Source organism: Zingiber officinale, chromosome 5B (genome assembly GCF_018446385.1).
Source record: "Zingiber officinale cultivar Zhangliang chromosome 5B, Zo_v1.1, whole genome shotgun sequence".
NCBI classification, from domain to species: domain Eukaryota; kingdom Viridiplantae; phylum Streptophyta; class Magnoliopsida; order Zingiberales; family Zingiberaceae; genus Zingiber; species Zingiber officinale.
In genome coordinates this window covers 27302984-27327389 of record NC_055995.1, presented here as the reverse complement: position 1 = coordinate 27327389, position 24406 = coordinate 27302984, and the positions used below count along the sequence as shown (strand labels likewise).

The window sequence follows — 24406 nt, the reverse complement described above, 5'->3', positions numbered from 1 at the left end:
AGTATCCCGGATCGGTCGGTGACCGATCCGAGCTTTTTTGCCCAAACCAAGTCCCAAGACTTCAAACCAATATCCGGTCAACCTTGACCTATTGGTACTTCATCCTAGCATCCGGTCACTCCTTGACCTGCTAGAACTCCCCGCCAAGTGTCCGGTTAATCCCTGACCTACTTGGACTTTCCAACACCAGTCCGATCCTCGATCCATCTGGATTTTTCCTTGCCGGCTTCACTCACCGGGACTTTCACAGCTTCACTCACCGAGATTTCCACTTCACCACCTAGCTTGACTTTCTACCGCCCGCTTCACTCACTCAGACTTTCCCTTGGCTTCCCTTCACTCACCAGGACTTTCTCATTGCCTAACATCCCAGTTAGGACTTTCCCTCGTGCCAAGCTCCCTGCTTGGACTTCTCCGTGCCAAGTCTCCATACTTGGACTTTTCCCGTGCCAAGTCTCCATACTTGGACTTTTCGCGTGCCAAGCTCCCTGCTTGGACTTTTCCGTGCCAAGTCTTCATACTTGGACTTTTCCCGAATCAGGTCAACCAGGTCAACCTTGACCTACGGTTGCACCAATAATCTCCCAAACATCTATTCTTGTCCCACATCAAGAATAGAACTCTCTCACGAGTGTCAAACATCAACATGCAACACAACTAGGTCAACCTTGACCTAAGGTTGCACCAACAATCTCCCCCTTTTTGATGTTTGACAAAACCATAATCAAGTTAGGTTAACCCGATAACCTAACTTAGGTTTTCAATCATCTTCCAATGTCCAATGTTCTTTCCTTGAACATTCTCTGGACATTCTCCCCTTAGGTTAACCCAATAACCTAACTTGGGCTCTCCAATAATTCTCCCCCTTTTTGACACACATCAAAAAGAATTCCAATGTTCTTCCTTGAACATTCCTTGACATTCTTTCCCTAGCTTAGGTTAACCCGATAACCTAACTTGGGTTCTCAATAATTTCAATGAATACTCTCTTTTGACACACATCAAAAGACAAAGAGGAAGTCAAGGTCAAGAGTTTCTTCTAATGAAAGTCCCATACCTTTCATTGAAACTCTTAATTTCCCCTTGATACTAAACTCAACAATCAACTTAGTGATAATCCCATATCACTAATCCTCAAGAGTCTTAAGGAGTACAAACTCCCCTAAAAATCAACTCCTCTTGACAATTAGGTAAGACTCCCCTAGAGGTCAACTCCCCTTGACCATTGCACCAACAATGTTTTGAGAGTTCCAAACCTTAGAAATCCACAAAACCCAACTTCCAGCTGAAATTTCAGTCAACAATCGAAACCTGATCGGTCCCGGACCGATCAGAATCCCCGATCGGTCCCGCACCGATCCACGCTTCATGATCGCATCGATCACCGATCGGTCACCGGATCAGAACTTCTGGATCGGTCCGGTGACCGATCCACACTCTGAAATCGAGATTTCCTTCCCGAAATTCAGAAATTCCTAAAAATTCCAAAATTCGAAAAATGTGAAATTTTGAGGATACATTCCTCATAACATATACTATCATGGAAAAATAGTTTTCTATGAGAATAACTTCCATTTTCAAATCTTGATACAAAATTCAAAAACTTTGAAATAGTTCAAAGTTAAGTCAACTTTGTATCACAATGTTCCATGATGAATGCTATCACTAGGAAAGCTTCATCAAGGTTTTTCAAAACAATTTTGAAATGATTTCAAACCCTTTAATTTGGGACCACAATCTTAGGGCTATATGTACATGACTTGTACACAAGCTTTCCCTATGATCCTCCTTTTCTTGAATTAGGCTCATCTAGGTACAAAAACTATGCACCTTGATTCTAACTCATGATCCTAATATCTCACACACATCTAAGGTGTATCAAACCACATTCAAGTCAATTTGATGTGAGATATGGGTTAAGGTCAACTTAGGCTAAGTTCTCATGCATTTTCTAAACTACATTTTGATCTCAATACCAAAATGTGTTTTTATCCTTAAATTAATTTCATTGATTCTTAATGCAAGAGATGATGACATGACATAAATTAATAACATAAATGAAAACATGTGCCAATGTCATGATGTCATGGCATAAAGTTTGAAACGAAACTAACACATGACATATAGATAACCTAAGCATTATCATGACATTTCAAATGATAATAAAATAAGTATGATGTCATGGCATGGCATATGGCAACCAATCATGGGAAGTTAGCACAAATAAAATACCTAAATTCCCTATCTAAGTATCCTTAGCCTTAGCTAACTTAGAATCTAACCCTAGATTGCCCATATATCCCTTAGAGAAAACCAAAATCCCAATTATGGTATTTCTCTAGGTTTTCTTAAATTGTGCCAAATAAGATTGAAATCGATATTTTTCAAATATGGCACAATTTACTCTTTAAGGAGTAAATAATAATTCTTTTTCATTTTCAAAGGTTATCAAAACCTTGAAAATGCTCCTTGAGTGTCAATTTCCTCAAAGTTGGGTTAACTACCCTTCTTATTGGAGTTGACACTCTCTAACCCATCTATGGGGTAGAGAAAATGCTCCTAGGAACCCAATACCTACTTGAGCTCAAATATTCACTAGGGATAACTTCCCTAGCAACCCTCCTAATGACCCTCTTAGGCTTTAAAGCCTTGGCCATTTGGGACTCATCAAGATCAACTCTAGGGGTGACTCCCCTTGTGACCTTGGTGTTGGTCTTCCTAGCCCTAGGTTTTGTTCCATAATCGAATGGAACATCATGATATGTGGGCTTGACCATTTGGGACTTAGGTTTGTGACTCAAACCTTTCTTGTCCTTGGACTTTTGACCCTTAGGCCCTAGAGTTGACTTCTCTAAATTTTTAAGGGCCTTTTCTAGGGTATCAAGCCTTGACCTCAAGACTTGATTCTCCTTTTCTAATACCTCAATTTTTGATTTATCACTCTTCCTTGAGGTATTCCTAGGCATATGTCTAGTTGATTTAGGGTTTCTACCTAGGTTTTTCTTAACCTTAGAAGTGTTAATCCTAGGGTTAGCATTCCTAGTAGTATCCCTATCTAGGCTAACATGTTTAGCTCCTAAGCACATGTATTGGTTCCTAAAGTTAACATGCTTATCATTATTAACAATTGCAACAAAACTACTAGCATGAGTTTTATTAGAATTGCAATAATGAACCTTAGAGGTTACCTTAGGGTTTGCCTTAGCTCCCCCTATCGATGTGCATCCCTTGTCCTTGTGAGGTTTCCTCCTCTTCGGACATTGGCTCCTATAGTGTCCCCGTTGCTTGCATTGAAAGCACACCATGTGCTTCTTGCCTTTGCGTGTTGGGACTCCGGCTTCCTTGACCTTTGGTGCCGGTGGAGTCTTCCTAACTCTCTTTGGACATTTGCTCTTGTAATGTCCACACTCCCTACACTCAAAGCATATTATATGTAACTTATTTGAAATTGAGATGCTTGAGTTACCTAGGTTTGGGGATGGGTGTGAGCTTTCTTCTTCAACCCTTCTGGAGGTGGAAACTTCTTCTTCTTGCTCCGAACTTGAACAAGAGGAACTCTCCTCCTCTTCTTTCTTGGATATTGAGTAGCCCTCAACTTCCAATTCGCTCCCTCCATGATGTGAGCTACTTGGCTCACTAGGCTCCTCTTCATGGCTTGAGGTGGAGCTCTCCTCATGGTACTTGGCCAAGTTGTTCCACAACTCCTTGGCATTGTTGTATCCTATCTTACACAAAATGTTAGTAGGCAATGAAAATTCAATTATTCTCGTTACCTCTTCGTTGATTTCGGATTTGTGAATTTGTTCTCTTGTCCACTCCTTCTTCTCAAGTGGTTTTCCTTCTTCATCCACCGGAGGAGTAAAACCTTCTTGTACACAAAACCAATTCATTATGTTAGTCATAAGAAAATACTTCATCCTTACCTTCCAATACGCGAAGTCGTTCATAGAAATGTGGAATGGTGACATCTTCTCCATAGAGATCCATTCTCTAGCTTTGCTCCCACGGTGTTGATCCGTCAAGAGCGGCCTCGCTCGATACCACTTGTTGGGATCGTCGTACTCGGCTGTGAATACGCCCCAAATCGCTCGTTTTCTTCCTACAATTCGTTAGCGAAACAAAAAGGAAGCGAAAACAAGAAGATCAAACCTCAACGTCGATGTAACGAGGTTTGGAGATTAGGGCTCCTACTCCTCGGCGTGTCCGTAAGGTGGACGAGTCCGATCAATCCGTCGATGGATGAGTCCCCGGAGAACCGGCTAATACAATATACTCCTTCGGGTGGAGAAACTTCGCCATATTCTTGCAACAGCAAGAAAGGAATACAACAAGAAATACAAGAAGACAAGAACAATGAATGTAAAAACACGGGTTTTCTTGCCTCCTCGATTTCGTTGAAGCGAACACCTACAGCAGGATATCCATCGAAGCTCACGCGAAGCTCGAAGAAGAGCTCAACAAAGCTCAAGCACCCAGCAGAGAAGAGAAGAAGAAGAAGTTGTCGCGCAGCGGCAGTCCTCGACCAAGACAGCGAAGAAACTAGGCGTTGCGTTAGAACCGATCGGTCTGGACCGATCGAGGCTTGATCGGTCCCGCCGACGATCGGTTAGCTGAACCTTCAGCGTGCGACGATCGTGGACCGATCGGGCTGATCGGTCCACGCCCGATCCCAACTCTGGCCGTGCTTCGCGACATCGTCTCGATCGGTCCCTCGATTTGATCGCGATGCCGACCGCCTCTGTTGATCGGTCACGGGCCGTCGAGCAGATTCTGATATCGATCGGTCACGAAAACAGATCACCGATCGGTGACCGATCCGAGAAACCAAGTCCCAAGACTTCAAACCAATATCCGGTCAACCTTGACCTATTGGTACTTCATCCCTAGCATCTGGTCACTCCTTAGAACTCCCTGCCAAGTGTCCGGTTAATCCTTTGACCTACTTGGACTTTCCAACACCGGTCCGATCATCCACGATCCATCTGGATTTTCCTTACCGGCTTCACTCACCAGATTCCGCCTAACATCCAGTTAGGACTTTCTCCTGGCTTCACTCACGGGACTTTCCCTCCGGCTTCACTCACCGGGACTTTCCCATTGCCTAACATCCCGTTAGGACTTTCCCTCGTGCCAAGCTCCTGCTTGGACTTCCGTCCCAAGTCTCCATACTTGGACTTTTCCCGTGCCAAGTCTCCATACTTGGACTTTTCCCGTGCCAAGTCTCCATACTTGGACTTTTCGCATGCCAAGCTCCCTGCTTGGACTTTTCCGTGCCAAGTCTTCATACTTGGACTTTTCCCGAATCAGGTCAACCAGGTCAACCTTGACCTACGGTTGCACCAATAATCTCCCAAACATCTATTCTTGTCCCACATCAAGAATAGAACTCTCTCACGAGTGTCAAACATCAACATGCAACACAACTAGGTCAACCTTGACCTAAGGTTGCACCAACAGTAATGCTTTCCCAGCAACTTTGTAACTTGCATCATTATCAGTAATGAACTGAACCACATTTTCTACCCCCACCTCATGAACAACTTGATCAAAGATCTCAAGTAAAGTATCTTTGTCCTTCCTAAGTCCTGATGTGTCAATAGATTTTAGAAACATGGTACCTTTTGGACAATACATTAAGAAGTTTATAATTGGCTCTTGCCTTTGATTTGTCCACCCATCAGCCATAATGGAGCATCCATAAACCTCCCATTCTTTCTTAATCCCTAAGAGATAAACATTGACATCATGAACCACCTCCCTCAAAAGATTGCACCTCAAATCATGATAAGATGGTGCTTTAAACCCAAGGCCAATTGAAGTGATAACATCCACCATTGGTTGATAATAATTTGATTTTGCTGCATTGAATGGAATATTAGCATCATACCACCATCTTGCCATAGCCATGGTTGCATTATGAATTGGTTCTTTTGTGGCAAGTGCACTTCTAATCCCAGGTTGTGCCCCTTGTGTTGTTCTAGGAGGAAAAAAGCTTTGAAGCTTTGGTTTTGATCCACTTTGACTGCTACATCTTGCATTTAGGTTAGAACTTCCTCCAAGAGTAGAAGAAGGAGTATCCATTACAGGTTCTTCCCGATCATTGACAGATGCACTACTAGAACCTCCAATTTCATTTCTCAATCGCTTCCTTTGCTCTTGATTTTTATTCAAGCTATTAATTAGTTGCTTCATTTGCCACTTCACATCATCAGAAACTTTTTTACAAGCTTCAACATTTCCTTCTATTCCAGCTAGATGATATTTGAGGCGTGAAATACCTCCTCTTCTGATTGTTTTGTTGCAAATGACACAAATGATAGTACTACGGTGTCCTTCCACTGCTATCCCATATTGCCATGCTAGATCACTCGATATTGCTGGAATAGAACTTATGGATAAAGAACTACTACTTGAAGCATCAGCCATATCTGCATTCATCAAGTACATATACAAGGTTAAAATTGCAATGCCATTCAAGTAATATTTGCATTCATCAAATACATGCAAGATTAAAATTGCAATGTCATTCCACTAAAATTGCAATGCTCAATTAATACAATCATCTATTGTTGTATATTATCATTACAAGCCAATAATAAATACCTAAAATCAAAATAGCATAACAAAAATAAAAAATAAGTGAGACTGGTAGTCACAAAAACCACATGTATTGTCTGAAATTTTATTAGATTTACTTGATCTTGGAAACAAAAACAAAGCTATGGTAATATTGAATTATTGATACCTTGATAATCAACCAAAACATAGAACATCAACTGGAATTTTAGGTTCACGATTTGAGAGAGCATCCAACTAAAATTTCATCAGCCAAACAAACACAAAGCTACGGTATCCTAATTTCAATTTCACACAAAGCCGAACAAACAATGAATTACTAAAACATGATTTTATTTCTAATTTCGAACAAACATTTAATTACCAACACAATCGAAGCAATGAAATTCTCATACCTGTGATTTTTGAGCTCGTCTATCTTCCTGCGATTTTTGAGCTCGTGAACATCTTTGTCTTCCGTCTTTGATCTTCTCCCTGTCTTTGAAGTTGATTAGCTTTTCTCTCTCTCACTGTCTCTTAAGTCTTAAGTTAAGTGGAGGAAGCAGATGGTAAGATCAGAGAGATGCATTAAGGGCTAGAATACGGTTTCTAAGATCGAGGCAGATATGCAAATGTGGAAAACATAATTCGAAAGGTGTCTTGCTCAGCAAGTCATTGAAAATTTGATCTGCTTTTCAGTTTTCTCTCTCTCCCTGCTTTTTGAGTTCATGTGCCGGTTTGATTTCGAAATTTCATCTGAAATCAGTGTTTCGTATATTTCGGTCGGAATCGGCCGAAACCCAGCGATACAAATCCTGGTGCGATATCTTAATCATGTTGTTTCATTCAAAGGGTCATTTTCGCACCGTTTCGGCTGTGCCGGCTGGAACGGTACGATTTTGACAACACTGATCCAAATCCCTCTAGCATAGGTCTGGGCCAACGCTAGGGCTCAAGCGACGACCATCCCACCTGGGGAGCTTGTTGACAGTTTCACCCAAAAAATCATTGGGTAAGTATAGCGGCATCTTTTCTTTACTTTTCTCAATCAGCATTAACTAGATTCATTTTACTTGCAGCACTGGATGGAAAGTCTAGCCATGTGCTAGCAGCTTGCCCTCAAAAACTAGAACCAGCAGCTTCTAGCATCAATCGAGCAGCAGGACACCTCACGAGGTTGAGTTGAGCAGCTAACCGTCGAGGTTGCCCAACTGAAAAAAGACTTGGACACGAGCTCCGAGCAACTGCTGGGGTTCGAGTGGGCATTTACAATCGAAAAGAACAAAAATCATGATTAAACACTCTAGTTCGACCGGCTGACCAAGCAAGCCCACCACTTGAAGTCGAAGATAAAATTTTCCAATACCAGGAAACTCAGAGCCATCAAAGATTTGGAGACCAAATATAAGGAGGCTCAGGTCTTGGCCAAAAAGCTGGAAACTCAGAGCCATCGAAGATTTGGAGACCAAATATAAGGAGGCTCGGGTCTTGGCCAAAAAGCTTGAAGAGGCAGAAGCAACACTTGCGACTGAGTAGGTTAGCCAAACGGTGGAGCAAGCAGCGAGTGAGCTCCAGCTCGAGGAACAAAAACAAACAATAGACAAGTAAGCTGCTGAGCTGGCTGCATTGAAGCTAAGTTGGAGGCGTCCTAGGCTGCATTTAATAAGTTCAAGAAGGAGGAACCCGATTGGAAGGAATCTTTCAAAGTGAAGTACCTTTGCTCCTTTGAATTCAATGAGATGTTCACCGACTAGACTCTCTGACTTTTTGACTACGGTATCGATGGGACCCTACAACAATTGAAGGATGGCAGCTACCTCTCCCCCGATCTATCGAGAAAAATTATAAAAAGGGAGAAGATCTCAGATTCACTCCTGACGATGTGCTCAACTACCTTGCTTAGTTTTTTTTTTTTTAGTTTATCGATAGCCTCTCTACCCACCCCAAATATTCTGTAAAATTGTCTAAGTATGAATTGATGAGCGCCTGTTCGGTGCTTTTAAGTTCTGTGTTGTTGCGTTTTACAGTCTTTCAGCTTATCCTCAGTGTACTTAACTTGACATTTTATATTTGCCCGTGTAATATGCCAAACGAGATCTGAGCTCTGTTGAACGACCCATGCGTCCTAGGCATGTAGTCCGAGTACTTCCTCGCTTGCTTATATTAAAGCCAAATGGCGCGCGAGTCTCTGCTACTTAGCGTGAGTTCTTAGCTCACTTATAACTTGCCCAAATGGGTCGAGAGTCTTTGACACTTTGCATGGGAGTTTAGCTCACTTATAACTTGCCTGAATGGGTCGAGAGTCTTTGACACTTAACGTAAGGGCTTAGCTCACTTATAACTCGCCCGAATGAGCCAAGAGCTTTAACACTTAGCGTGAGGTCATAGCTCACTTATAACTCATCCAAACAGGTCATGGATCTTTGACACTTAGTATGAGGGCTTACCTTACTTATAACTCGTCCGAATGGATTGAGAGTCTTTGATACTTAGCGTGAGGGCTTAGCTCACTTATAACTTACTCGAATGGGTCAAGAGTTTTTGACACTTAGCGTAAGGGCTTAGCTCACTTATAACTCGCTTGAATGGGTCAAGAGTCTTTGACACTTAGCGTGAGGGCTTAGCTCAACTTGCCTGAATAGTACGTGAGTCTTTGACACTTAGGCATGAGGGCTTTGCTCACTTATAACTCGTTCAAACAGGTTGAGAGTCTTTGACACTTAGCGTGATGCTTTAACTCACTTATAACTCACCCGAACGGGTCAAGAGTTTTCAACACTTAGCATGAGAGCTTAGATTACTTATAACTCACCCAAACGGGTGGAGAGTCTTCGACACTTAGCGTGAGGGCTTAGCTCACTTATAACTCGCCCAAATGGGTCGAGAGTCTTTGATACTTAGTGTAAGGGCTTAGCTAACTTCTAAGTCGCCTGAACGGGTTGAGAGTCTTTGACACATAGTGTGAGGGCTTATCTCACTTATAACTCGCTTGAACAACACATGAGTCTTTGACACTTAGGCGCGAAGGCTTCGTTCACTTATTGTTGGTGTAAGATGCATCAGAATCAAACCTGAGTTTTGATGTTGTCAAAGGTTCAAGTTAAGTCTTGTTATGATCTAACAAGTTTACTGAGTGTGCAGAATGTTTACTCAACCGGGAAAGACCTAGTTGGAGGCTAGGCAGGAGAAATCTTAGCAGATTGTGGAACCCAGGTGAAAGTCCAAGTAGGTGGAGGGGAGACGAAGCTTGGCAGTGTGATCGAGAGGTCTGAAGGACCGAAGATCAAAGGAAAAGTCCTGGGGAGCCGATCAAGGCTGAGTGAGAAGTCCAAACTAGATCTGGAGGATCAAAGTTTGGCAGGTAGGTTGAGGTAAGCAAACTGGAGGAGCGACAGTGAGGTCGGGTTCCCGGAGGGAACAACCTTAGGTCGCTGATCCAACTGAAGAAACCGGGAAGGTTTCCAAGTTGAGATCAAGATAGTTCTATTGCTGTCTTTTATATTACTCATTATACTATCTTTTATTCATTATTATACTGTGTGCTAACATCTGTGTTGCAGGAAGTTTTTGTTCTAACACTGTGTTGCAGGAAGTTTTTGTTCTAACACTGTGTTGCAAGACAGACTGGATCGGTCGACCAAACCAGCGGTTCAGTCGACCGAACATGAGCATAACTGAAAGCAAACAGTTCAGAACAGATCAAAGTCAAAGTTTGATCAAATCTTGATCGGTCGATCGAACTTGATGACTCAGCAAAGCCAGCTCGTCAGCACCGATCAGCAAGCAAAGGAAATAAGTTGATCGGTCGACCGAACCTGGGGATCGGTCGACCGAACCTGGGGATCGGTCGACCGATCCAATCAACATTAATCGCCCATTAATTCAAGATTCTGGCAGACTTCGATGAACAAGGTAAAAGCTTGTTCGGTCGACCGATAAAAGGGTTCGGTCGACCGAACCATTGAAGGCCAGTTAATGCAGAATTTACGAGCCAGCGTCAGATTCCAGCTGTGGGTGATCGGAGCTGGTTCTGTCGACCAAACAGAGGGATCGGTCGACCGAACCTCAGTCCACCTATAAAACCAGGCTCGAAGACAGAGGCGATAACAACTTTATGATCAACCAAAACTCTGTTCTGCAAGCAATTTGAGCTACACGTCTTCGTTAATTCAGCAAGCCACATTGCCCGGAAGTGCCGACCACAAGCTTTGTCTTTCAATCTTCTTGTCGGTATAACTTTACTTTTTGCTTGCATTGTATTTAACTTAAGCAAGATAGTAGGGTGTTACTATCTTGCTCATACTTGTACGATTTGCTTCTTTTCGAAGGATTTCGGAAAGAAGAAATATAGTGATTGTCCATCGGTGTGGTCAAGGACCGCGGGCCTTCGAGTAGGAGTCGAGCTAGGCTCCGAACGAAGTAAAACATTTGTGTCTCTATTTACTTTCCGCTGTGCACGACTTTGATTTAAATACGAAAAGAATAGTTTTTAAAAAGAAGCGATATTCACCCCCCCCCCCCTCTATCGCGCTACTCGATCCTATCAATTGGTATCAGAGCTAAGTTAGCTCTGAAATTTCTTAACCGATTTTCTAAGCATCTTTAAAATCTTTTCTTTTATTCAAATTTCTTTAATATTTTTCATTATCTCTATTTTTTTCAAGCACTACTAATCCCAAGACAAAAGTCTTGGAAATATTTTTTTTTGTGCTTTGCAAGGATGTCGAATTCATATCAAGAAGGCTATAGCACAGTCCGACCTCCACTATTCAAAGGAGAAAACTTTAGCTACTGGAAGAATAGGATGGGGTGTTTCCTGAAGTCCGACATCGAGCTCTGGTTCACAATTTTGAAAGGTTATACTCCTCCAACGAAGGACGGAACAACTCTAGAACCGGAAGAATGGACTCCACAAATGGTCAAAAAGGCACAACTAAATTACAAGGCAATCAACACCATTCAGTGTGGACTCACAATGGAGGAATTGAACCGAGTTGGTTCCTAGGGCAACGCCAAAGACTTGTGGGACTCACTAATCAAATTACACAAAGGAACCGATGACTCAAAGGTAAACAAACGAGATCTTCTTTTAAATAATTTACTTAATATAAAAATGTTTCCTGGAGAGACGACCTCGCAACTACACGCCCGACTGAAAGACATCCTCAACGGTCTTCACTTGATCGGACACGAACACGAAAATCGCAACATGATAAGGTACGCTCTGAACGCCTTTCCGAGGAATACTTTGTGGGCATCAATTGTAGATGCATACAAAGTTTCCAAAGATCTTTCAATTCTTAAGTTAGACGAATTGTTTTGCGAGTTGGAATTACATGAGCAATCTAACATGAGCCATGTCGAGAAAGGATTTGCTTTGTATGCAGGTTCAAACAAAGAGACAAAATCAAAAACGAAGATCGAGTCTGAAAGCGAGTCAGACTCAGATTCAACAAACGAAGAAGAACTAGTCAACATGGTCCGAAGATTGTTGACTAAGAAAAAGTTCAGAAGAAATACCAAAAAGATTCCACCGAACCAGATCCAAAACAAATCAGGAATGATTTGTTATGGATGCAACAAAAAGGGGCATTTCAAAAACGAATGCCCTAATCGGAAAGAAGAACTACCCAAATCGACAAGGCGGAAGAAGGCACTTCAAGCGACTTGGGACGAAACCTCTTCCGATGAATCTGACACGGAACAAACGAAGCACTCGAGTCACCTTGCATTTATGGCAAGGAACGAAGATTCCGAGTCCGAGTCCGACGAAGAATACGAGTCCGAGATCGACCTCGATTCCAAGAGAAGCCCCGGATCGAAAGATCTGAATATGGTAACGATTTATTCAAAGTCAAATTTACTTAAAGTAGTTAAATGTCTATTTAAAATATTAGCAAATTCGGAAAAACAAAATAACTTGTTACTTAAGGAAATAGACCACCTTAAGCAACAAGTTAGCTTGAGTGACTCGACTAACCAAGTTCAAATCGGAACTTCAACTCAAGTTGAAAAACTTACGGAAGAAAATTCGGATTTGAAAGGTCAAGTCGAGCGACTCAAGAAAACTTTTGAAAGGTTCGAAATGGGATCCAAGTGTCTAAATATGGTACTTGAATCGCAACGAGCCGTGTACAACAAATCGGGGCTTGTCTATATGTTGGTTGCTACTCGGAAAGCCTAGAGGTTCCACTGTACAAAAATTTTGTACAAAGGTCTGAACCTTTTCCTAGCTACCATGTGTTCTTTTAAATTAAATTTTGGATCGCCTGCGGAACTTAACACGTTTGATCCAAAACTTAATCTATTTGTTCTTTTAGGTTTTGACTTGGATCTCCTGCGGAACTTAACACGTTCGACCCAAATCACCTTAAGTTATTAATTCCATTAAATATTAATTTCCATAATTGGTTCCCAGTACTGACGTGGCGAGGCACATGACCTTCTTGGATATGGGAGCAACCACCACCGACTAGACAAAACCTTTTATAGAAATCTAATATTTAATTTCCTAAAATAACTTTAGGTTAACCGAAAAGAACAATCAAATCACAAGGAAAAAAAAAACAAAAAAAAAACACAACTTCAAAAAACATATTCGAAATACTAGAATCGTAAGCCTCTTGTATTTGATATTATTTCCATAAATAACTAGCATGATGCGGAAAGAAAAAATTACTAGTTATACCTTCTAGAAAGACCTCTTGATCTTCTACCGTATTCCTCTTCTAACCTCGGACGTTGTGTGGGCAACGATCTTCCGAGATGAGAAACCACCAAGCACCTTCTTTTCCTTTCTTCAAATTTCGGCCAAGCACAAAGCTTCCAAAAGATGAAGATCTTTTCCACCAACCAAGCTCCAAGGGATGCAAGAAACAAAACCTCCTTTCTCTCCTTCTTCTCCTAGCTAGAACCGGCCACCATCAAGAGCTCCAAGAGGGGTTGCCGCCGGCCATAAGAAGAGAAGAGGAAGAAGCTAGGGCCGGCCACCAAGGAGGAAAAGAGAGGAGAAGAACAATAGAGTTATCCTCCCATGAAGGCACCTCTACCCCCTCTTTTACAATCCTTGGTCTTGGCAAATAAGGAAATTTTAATAAAAACTTCCTTAATTCTTTTACCATGAAAAGGAAAATTTATTTAATTAAAAAATAATTTCCTCCTCATAAATATCATGGTCGGCCACTTCTAATCTAAAACAAGGAAAATTTAATTCACACAAGAATTAAAACTTCCTAATTTGTTTCTAGAAATTTATAAAAAAATTTCTAATAATTTTAATTCCTTCATGATTGATTAGTAAAGGAAATTTAAAATTAAAAAAATCCTCTCCTTTTAATTCCACGTGATCGGCCTTAGCATTAATCAATATTGGCAAGCTTTTCTCACGTTGACTTAATTTGCAATAAAAAACGTGAGTTGCTTAAACAAGCTTCTCATGTGAATTTGCAATCAAATATGTGAGTTGCTTAAACACAAGCTTCTCACATGAATTTGCAAACAAAAACGTGAGTTGCTTAAACAAGCTTCTCACGTTGAATTAATTTGCAAGCAAAAACCGTGAGTTGCTTAACATTGATATCTCAAAGCTTCTCAAGCTTCTCACGTTGGCATCTCAAAATTTCTCACGTTGACACATCACAGCTTCTCAGGTTGACACATCAACGTTAGCAAGCAAAATGTTCACAAGCTTCCCGTGAGTTGTTGTTCTATTCATGTTAATTTCAGCAGTGTGAAGCAACACAAACAACATGAATTAGAAGATGGACTTGGATGGATATAATTTTCTATATACAAGAGGCTATGATAGGGACCGAGAGGAGGAATTGGTTTTGGTCTCCCGATGAAATTAAGCTTTCCGTGTTCGCCCTGAACACACAACTTAACTTCATCAATAATAATTCATACCACTAAAGAATTATTATTGAACTACCGCACCAATCCCAAATTACATTTTTGGGCTCCTTCTTATTATGAGTGTGTTAGTCTCCCTGTGTTTAAGATAACAAATGTCCACTAATTAAGTAAGTTACTGACAACTCACTTAATTAATATCTAGCTCCAAGAGTAGTACCACTCAACTTCATCGTCATGTCGGACTAAGTCCACCTGTAGGGTTTAACATGACAATCCTTATGAGCTCCTCTTGGGGACATTCTCAACCTAGATCACTAGGACACAGTTTCCTTCTATAATCAACAACACACACTATAAGTGATATCATTTCCCAACTTATCGAGCTTATTGATTCATCGAACTAAATCTCACCCATTGATAAATTAAAGAAATAAATATCAAATATATGTGCTTGTTATTATATTAGGATTAAGAGCACACACTTCCATAATAACTGAGGTCTTTGTTTCTTTATAAAGTCAGTATAAAAGAAACGACCTCTAATGGTCCTACTCAATACACTCTAAGTGTACTAGTGTAATTATATAGTTAAGATAAACTAATACCTAATTACACTACGACCTTCCAATAGTTTGTTCCTTTCCATTATGGTCGTGAGCTACTGTTTATAATTTATAAGGTACTGATAACATGATCCTCTGTGTGTGACACCACACACCATGTTATCTACAATATAAATTAATTGAACAACTACATTTATCATAAATGTAGACATTTGACCAATGTGATTCTTATTTCTAGATAAATGTTTATACCAAAAGCTAGGCTTTTAGTATACACTCTAACACTATAAACCGAACAAAACAAACAAATCATACATGTCTCTAATCAGTCAAAATGTTAGAAGCCAAGTCCAAGCATGGGTTCAAACAAAACACTTAATCAAATCAATCAAACCAAACCACTACTTGGTCCCTAAGAGTCAAATCAATTACTTAGATAGACCTTATCTAAGCTATGACTCAGGGGGAGCAACTAGAAAAACAATTCAACCAACTTAATTAAACCAAACTCAATACTTAGGATTAGGATTATTAGAACGGTTAGATGAAAAAGGTTTACCAAACCCTATAACATAGCACCGGAATGGATTGGGATGATAGTACGTCAAGGAAACTCTGTCGAAGGCATGTTTAGGTTGAATAGACTTAGTGGATCTGACCGAAGCTACCCCAGTCAAACATGGGCAAGTTAGACCAAAATTTAGTATTAAGTTTTTTGGGCAGGAACAGTTTGGAAAGTCTTCAGCAAGTGGTCTAATGATATTCAAGTAGGTCATATGCCTCGCCACTGAACTGAAACTTATCCTTAGGACGCATGCTTGATTAACCCAAAGCTAAGTTTGAATCTAACATGAGTTCAATAACCTCTTTCAATAAAATTAATTCTAATTTGAACTAAATTAATTTAATTCAAATCTAATTCAAACTAATTAAATTTAAAAAAAATTAATTAAATAATTTTAAAACTTAATTAAAATTATTTTAAACTTAATTAAATAATTTTAAAACTTAATTAAATTATTTTAAAACTTAATTAAATTATTTTAAACTTAATAAAATTATTTTAAAACTTAATTTAAATTATTTTAAAACTTAATTTAAATTATTTTAAAACTTAATTAAATTATTTTAAACTTAATTATTTTAAACTTAATCAAATTATTTTAAACTTAATTAAAATTATTTTAAAACTTAATTAAAATTATTTTAAAACTTAATTAAATTATTTTAAAACTTAATTAAATTATTTTAAAACTTAATTAAATTATTTTAAAACTTAATTAAATTATTTTAAAACTTAATTAAAATTATTTTAAACTTAATTAAATTATTTTAAAACTTAATTAAAATTATTTTAATTATTTTAAAACTTAATTAAATTATTTTAAAACTTAATTAAAATTATTTTAATTATTTTAAAACTTAATTAAATTATTTTAAAACTTAATTAAATTATTTTAAAACTTAATTAAATTATTTTAAACTTAATTAAATTATTATTTAAAACTTAATTTAAATTATTTAATTAAATTATTTTATTAAAATTATTTTAAAACTTAATTAAAATTATTTTAATTATTTTAAAACTTAATTAAATTATTTTAAAACTTAATTAAAATTATTTTAATTATTTTAAAACTTAATTAAATTATTTTAAAACTTAATTAAATTATTTTAAAACTTAATTAAATTATTTTAAACTTAATTAAATTATTTAAAACTTAATTAAATTATTTTAAAACTTAATTAAATTATTTTAAACTTAATTAAAATTATTTTAAAACTTAATTAAATTATTTTAAACTTAATTAAATTATTTTAAACTTAATTAAATTATTTTAAACTTAATTAAAATTATTTTAAAATTAATTAAATTATTTTAAACTTAATTAAATTATTTTAAACTTAATTAAATTATTTTAAAACTTAATTAAAATTATTTTAAAACTTAATTAAATTATTTTAAAATTAATTAAATTATTTTAAACTTAATTAAATTATTTTAAACTTAATTAAATTATTTTAAAACTTAATTAAAATTATTTTAAAACTTAATTAAATTATTTTAAACTTAATTATAACTATATTAAACTTAATTAGAATTATTAAAATTATTTTAAACTTAATTAAAATTATTTTAAACTTAACTAAATTTACTTTAAACTTAATTAAAATTTTTTTAATTAAAATTATTCTAAACTTAATTAAAAATTATTATTAATTTAGATCCGTCGACCGAACAATTGGTTCGGGCGACCGAACCGAACTCTGTTTAATATATGCCACGTTTATTATGTCATATGACGACTGTTCAATTATTCGGTCGACTGGACCATTTTATCGGTCGACCGAAAACATAACTTCAACTACCCCCTCACTCTCCTTGTATCCGTGCCAAAATTAAAGTTCCGGTCGACCGAACCGTTTTATCGGTCGACCGAACGTCTGCTCACCGGTCAAAAGGACGAGAGATTTAAGGGATCGGTCGACCGAACCCTTGATCGGTCGACCGATCATCTTCTATATTAGCAGCCGCGAGCAACCCTCACAACTCATCCAAATCCATTCTTCTACTCTTCTATCTCCTATACTATTCGCCGATTCCAGCCTCTTCTCCTCCGAAAATGCCTCGGTAACTTTCTTTTATTCTATTTCTTTTAATATTTTTGCACAAGTTACTTATTGCATTTTATTTATTTATTTTATAGTGAGAAAAGTAGAGCTATTGCACAAAGAGAGGCTAGCTCTCTTAATCCTAGCCAAGATCCTAGGTTCTCTACCGAAGAATTGCGTCTATCTTTTCCTAATAAAAAATTTAAGGTTATCGGTACTCGTTGTTTGGATCTCCAATTCTATCAAACCTTTTGTCCTGAGGTCATAGAGATCAATCAACACTATCAACTTGATAGCATCATCTTTTGTAGACATACATACAATCCTATTCTCTGTTCGGAATTTTACCATAACTTGTGCGAACTTGATCCTCATCATTTTAGGACTAGAGTTGCTACTCGAGACATGTTGTTTGATCTTGACATGTTTCTTCGATTTCTACGAATCCGACCATCAGTTCATCGTATCTTTTTTAGTAAGTCTCTTCCTGATCCGCTACCTGCTCCTTTCTCTCATTTGACTCTAGATCTCATGTATGCTGACTTCTTTGAAGGACCTCGTCCTAAAAAGATGTCAACTGTACCCCTTAGTCCAAGAGACAATGTTTTTTATAAGATGATCGTGTCTTGCATTTATCCTTTATCATCTGGAGATCAGGGCGTTTTGCGACCAGTTCATCTTTTTCTGATGTACGCTCTTCGACATAGACTAGACTTTGACTTAGGATACTGGGTATTCAGATCTATCATTTACTATTTAGGGTACAACACTTCATTTAAGGTTCATATGATTCAGTGTCATGTTCTCACTGCTTATATTGCCAATCTCGGAGTAGGGGTTCATCGAGGCAAGTTGATTGAGTTGTCTGACTTTGATCTTGTCGGGGTTAGGCAATTATCTTTGGCTGGGATTAAGACGAGCGCTGACGGGCTTGTGTACAAACGAACTCATCCACACTATATCCCACCAGCTGTCGACGATCCTATTGATGAGGATGATCAGATTCCGGTTACTGCACCTCCTCCTGTGTTTATTGATCCTGGATTTGCCATGACACCCTTCTTCGATTTTCCTCAAAGCAGTTCATATGCTCCTCCTCCTCCTCCACCTAGTGACTTCTTTACCCATCTGCAAGATGATATTTTCAGTCATTTTGACTCATTGGAAACAAAAATGGATGATCAGTACAGCTCTCTTCAGGGACAAGTTGCTGATATTCGTCATGAGATGATAGAACGTACTGATGCATTACAGAAGGAGCAGCAGAGGATTTTTGATTATCTGAGAGATGATGAGGACGAGGATGAGTGATTTCAGGATTTACTTTTTATGACTTATTGTATTTATTACTTAACTTGGGTTATGACTATGCTTAATCTTCAGTGTTTTTCAGTCTTTAGTAGCCCTTGTTAAATTTTGTAGAATAGGTTATTTGTTTTTGAAAATTACTATGTAGTTTATTTTTTTTTTAAAAAAAAAAATATTTTTGTAAAAATTCCCATTTCAAATTTTTGTTTCAAAAATACTTAGAAATTATTTTTCATTTTATGGAATAGCCTAGGTTTTACCGTAGAATTGCATGATCCTATAGTTCTAGGAGCCAGCATCTCACAAGCACAGTAGGATCCCTTGTTTGATAACTTAGAATGGGTGAGATGCTTAGGTCCTAGCCCTAGATTTCAGATGCTTATGTCAGTGCATCGCTATAAATCTGGGCTTTAAATAACAAACATTGATCAATTTGAGTTGACTAGTAAGTAAAACCTTGCTAGTTATAAATGCTCAAATTGACCAACCTGAGTCAACTTGCTACTATCTTGTGATAGCTAGTCTTGGATAAAGGTTGGACATTTCATCATAAGGACAAATTTTCCCTTAGTTTACCAAACCATACTTGGACTTCTAGGATAAATATCAATTTTAGGGGGAGTTATCTTCAAAATAGTTTTATAAACTTTTTTATTGTTTCAAATTATTTTCTTTAAACACGTTTTCAAATTTTTCACTTAGTCTATTTATTTTCAATATTGTTTTCTCTAACATCTTTTTCAAAAAAAAAAAATTCAAGATTGATTTTCTTTCTTCTTTAACTATTTTCAAATCATTTGATCATTAAACTCTTTTTCAAATTTTGATCACTTAGTAAAATTATAGTTTTGAAACTTAGACAAATGTGATATCATTTCAAAACTTAGTATATTTTTGAACAATTAGTTTTCCTTTACTAAAGAGTTTTACTTCTCTTTACTTGTTTAATCTTTCCTCATTTTCAAAAATGTTAGACTTTCTTATGTTCTATGTTTAGATTTTTTGACTTCCCCTAATTTTGATGTGTGTCAAAGGGGGAGAGATAGTGAATTCAGGGGGAGATGATTATTTCAAGGAGAGAAATAAGAATTGAAATTGCTTGTTTATTTACTAGTTACATATGTTTAACTTAACTTTGAACCTTGGTTGCCAAACATCAAAAAGGGGGAGATTGTTGGTGCAAGCGACTGTGAATCAAACCGAGTTTTGATGTTGTAGGTTCAGTTAAGTCTTGTTATGATCTAACAAGTTTACTGAGTGTGCGAATGTTTACTCAACCGGGAAAGACCTAGTTGGAGGCTAGGTGAGAAATCTTAGTGCAGAACCCGGTGAAAGTCCAAGTAGGTCGAGGGAGACGAGAGCGGTGTGATCGAAAGGTCAAGAGACCAAGATCAAAGGAAAAGTCCTGGGAGCCGATCAAGTGGAGAAGTCCAAACTAGATCCGAGGATCAAAGTTTGGTGTAGGTTGAGGTAAGCAAACGGAGAGCGATAAGAGGTCGGGTTCCCTGAGAGAACAACTTAGGTCATCATCCAATCAAGAACCGGAAGGTTTCAAGTTGAGATCAAGATGGTTCTGCTGTCTTTTATATTACTCATTATGCCGTCTTTTATTTATTATTATTGTGTGCTAACATCTGTGTTGGTGAAGTTTTGTTCTAACATTTGATTGCGGCGATGGATCGATCGACCAAACCACATCTACCGACGACCAACGGAAAGCAAAGCAGGTTTAGAATAGATCAAAGTCAAAGTTCGATCATTGATCGGCTCGAATAGTAAGATCGTCGACAACTTGACTACTAAAGCCGACCGTCGAAGCCGTCAGCCAAGCAAAGAAATATCGCGGCGATCTCGGGACTGACGACCGATCCAATCAACATTAATCGCCATTAATTCAAGATTCAGGACTACGAACAAGGTAAAAGCTTGTTGGTCTTCGATAAAAAGGGTTGGCCAAGAACCAATCACAGGCCGCTTAATGCAATTCACTCAGCGAATTCGAGAGCAGGATCAGTTCGGATTCGAGTTGCAACACATGAGGGATCGATCGAACTCCATCCACCTATAAAACCGTGCTCAAGAAGGCAGGCGATAACAACTTTCGATCAACCAAAACTCGCTCAGCAATTTGAGCTACACGCCTTCGTTAATTCAAAGCCACATTGCGGAAGTGCCGACCACAAGCTTTGTCTTTCAATCTTCTTGTCGGTATAACTTTACTTTTTGCTTGCATTGTATTTAACTTAAGCAAGATAGTAGGGTGTTACTATCTTGCTCATACTTGTACGATTTGCTTCTTTTCGAAGGATTTCGGAAAGAAGAAATATAGTGATTGTCCATCGGTGTGGTCAAGGACCGCTGGCCTTCGAGTAGGAGTTGAGCTAGGCTCCGAACGAAGTAAAACATTTGTGTCTCTATTTACTTTCCGCTGTGCACGACTTTGATTTAAATACGAAAAGAATAGTTTTTAAAAAGAAGCGATATTCACCCCCCCCTCTATCGCGTTACTCGATCCTATCACTTATGACTCGTCTAAACGGGTCGAGAGTTTTTGACACTTAAACTCTAATACTTAAGCCTGGAGGTTTAGAGTTCGAATCCTGGGGGAGGCAAAAAAAAAAAATCCACTGACCAGGGGTGGAAAGTCCTAGTGAGTAACGACACGGCCAAGGGTCGTCGGTCGACGACATGAGAGGTCGCCAAATGGGACATGGGGTCGTGCCGCACCGACAGGGTCGCCAAACGGGCCGCCAAATGGGCAAGAGGGGCCTGGTTACAATAAAAGGGCCTTTTATATTTTCAGAACGACCAGGCGTGGCAACCTCGTTGTGCGATCGATCGACGGCGTCGGCGATGCCTCCTCATCACTGGGCGGATTTCCCTAGTTAAGTTGAATTCTCTAAACCCTTGTTTTTGAATCATGGTAACCAGTGATTGGTTACCATGATTCATAAACCCTACTTAAGCCCCTGGAGGTTTAGGTTCTAATCTGAGGGAGGCAAAACCAACGCCGGTGGGAAGACCTGTGAGTAAAAAGCGCCAAGGGTCGCCTATCGAGAGGTCGCCAAATGGTCGCCGGGCGTACAGTGACTGGCCACATGGAGGCCACCAAGGCCAAAGGGCCGGGTTGTTACAAATATCACTCACATCTCTCCATATAAATTATTGCATACCCAGTGATCGACCTTATAATCCACCTTGTTATAGGTGATGTTTGTTGATACACAAGTACACAACTCTTTTTATAGAGTACATATTCTCTAATATATACTCATGTGTCAACTTAATATCTTGTATCCATGACTTGTGAGATTAAGTCATTAATTAACCTACATGCTAGTCTCAACGCATTAATATTACCTTGGTATATTAATATTTGACTATGAATAGTTTATATATATATATATATATATACACACACACACACACACAGTCTCCCACTGTCAATTAAACAAGTTAATATACTATAGAATAGAACCTACTACCCTAGGATATTATTATATTTATTCAACTGGCACAGATCTGAAATAAATATAATAACCATAAATATTTTATTTTACTAATAAAATATGATACAATATGTCCCTTATCAATCATCTTATAATTGACTCTTTGGGCTAATACTAACAATCTCCCATTAGAATTGTTAGAGTGTATACTAAAAGTCTAGCTTTTTGTAAACATTTATTTTGAAATAAATAATCACATTGGTCAAATGTCTACATTTATATCCTAAGTGTAGTTGTTTAATTAATTTATATTGTAGATAATATGATGTGTGGTGTCACACACAGAAGATCATGTTATCAGTTCCTTATAAGTTATAAATAGTAGCTCACGACTAAGATGGATAGGAACAAACCATTGGAATAGTCGTATTGTAATTTGGTATTAGTTTATCTTGACTATAAAATTACACTAGTACACTCTGAGTATATTGAGCAGGACCATTTGAGACAGTTTCTTTTTATACTGACTGCATAAAAGAACAAGACCTCTGTTATTATGGAAGTGTGTGCTCTTAATCCCGATATAAGAATAAGCACATATATTTAGTATTTATTTCTTTAATTTATCAATGGGTGAGATTTAATTCGATAAATTAATAGATCGATAAGTTGTGAAATAATATTATTTATAGTGTGCGTTGTTAATTATATAAGGAAATTGTGTCATAGTGATCTAGGTTGATGATGTCCCCAAGAGAAGCTCATAAGGATTGTTGTAAACGCCCGCCCTTCTTACCCAACCCAAAGGCGGCGCTACATTCTTATACTACTTACGTACATGTTTTACTATAACAGCGGAAGAATAAAAAATTTAAACCATTCATTTTATTTAAATAAGCATGATATCACAGATTAAATATGCATATATTGATTCTATAACTAATCATATTAATCTGTCCGAATCGTTCTTTGCCGAGCCACCACCACACACATCATTATCCGCTCCTCCTGTTGCTCCTCTAGTTCATCCAGTTCTTTTATCTGCGGTATAAGGAAAGTAAGCTGTAAGCACTCATGGCTCAGTAAGTTCCTTTCCTACTCACTAAAACCGAAAATCATCGTATATTAACATCATGCGTAATATCATAAGCATACAACATACAAAGGTATCATATTCATATCATCATGGCATCATATCAAATCATTAGCTAATTCAAGCACATATGCAGGCAATGCATCATGAATTTGAAAACTTATACTTGTAAGTACTTGAAATTAATATCATCATCATTGGGGATCCCGGTTTGTACCACATACATCATACGTAGGTCCAAGGTAGCAAGTCTTGAACCCTACCATACATACATACTAGGCCCGAGTCTTACTCCATCGACCTAGGGCATTCGAAGCCCATTTCTGACGCCCGGGCGTTTACGGAGCCCACCCTTGGTACAAACCATACAAAGTAATTTATCATGCATAACTATCATATCATATCCCTAACAATCTTTCATGCATTTCATTTTTCATTCTTCTCATTATGTATAGCATTTCATATGCTATCACATATCATGGCATTCACATAATTTCATTCTTCTCATTATGTATAGCATTTCATATGCTATCACATATCATGGCATTTACATACATTTCATTCTTCTCATTATGTATAGCATTTCATATGCTATCACATATCATGGCATTTACATATATTTCATTCTTCTCATTATGTATAGCATTTCATATGCTATCACATATCATGGCATTTACATAAATTTCATTGCATAACATTTCCTAGGTTTCTTTCTTTCCTTTTTTTTTTTCTTTTATTTCCTTCACATGGTCGAAACCTACCATTCTTTAGCTAGGTTTTTAAGTAGTCTAAAGCATGAAAACCTAAGTGAGTTTCATGGTAAAATTTACTAAGAAACAAACATATAAATTTAGTTCATGAACAACTTGGCCGAAACATACAAATCTTTTAACATCTTTGTATCCTACCTCATGAGCATGTTTATTTAAATTTAAGGGTATTCCTAACCCTAAACCCCTTCTTGGCCGAAA

General features: G+C 37.9%; 1 protein-coding gene across 1 annotated transcript; it reads right to left on the bottom strand.

The window, feature by feature from the left end:
• Positions 1-5439: 5439 nt before the first annotated feature.
• On the bottom strand, positions 5440-6426 carry LOC121986578. The gene has a single exon (XM_042540538.1). It carries the CDS (start codon positions 6424-6426, stop codon positions 5440-5442), a length of 987 nt encoding a protein of 328 aa, XP_042396472.1.
• Between the last annotated feature and the right edge of the window lie 17980 nt (positions 6427-24406).

Coding starts and splice junctions, on each gene's coding strand:
- LOC121986578 (XM_042540538.1), bottom strand. CDS start 6,426: ATGGCTGATGCTTCAAGTAGTAGTTCTTTATCCATAAGTTCTATTCCA.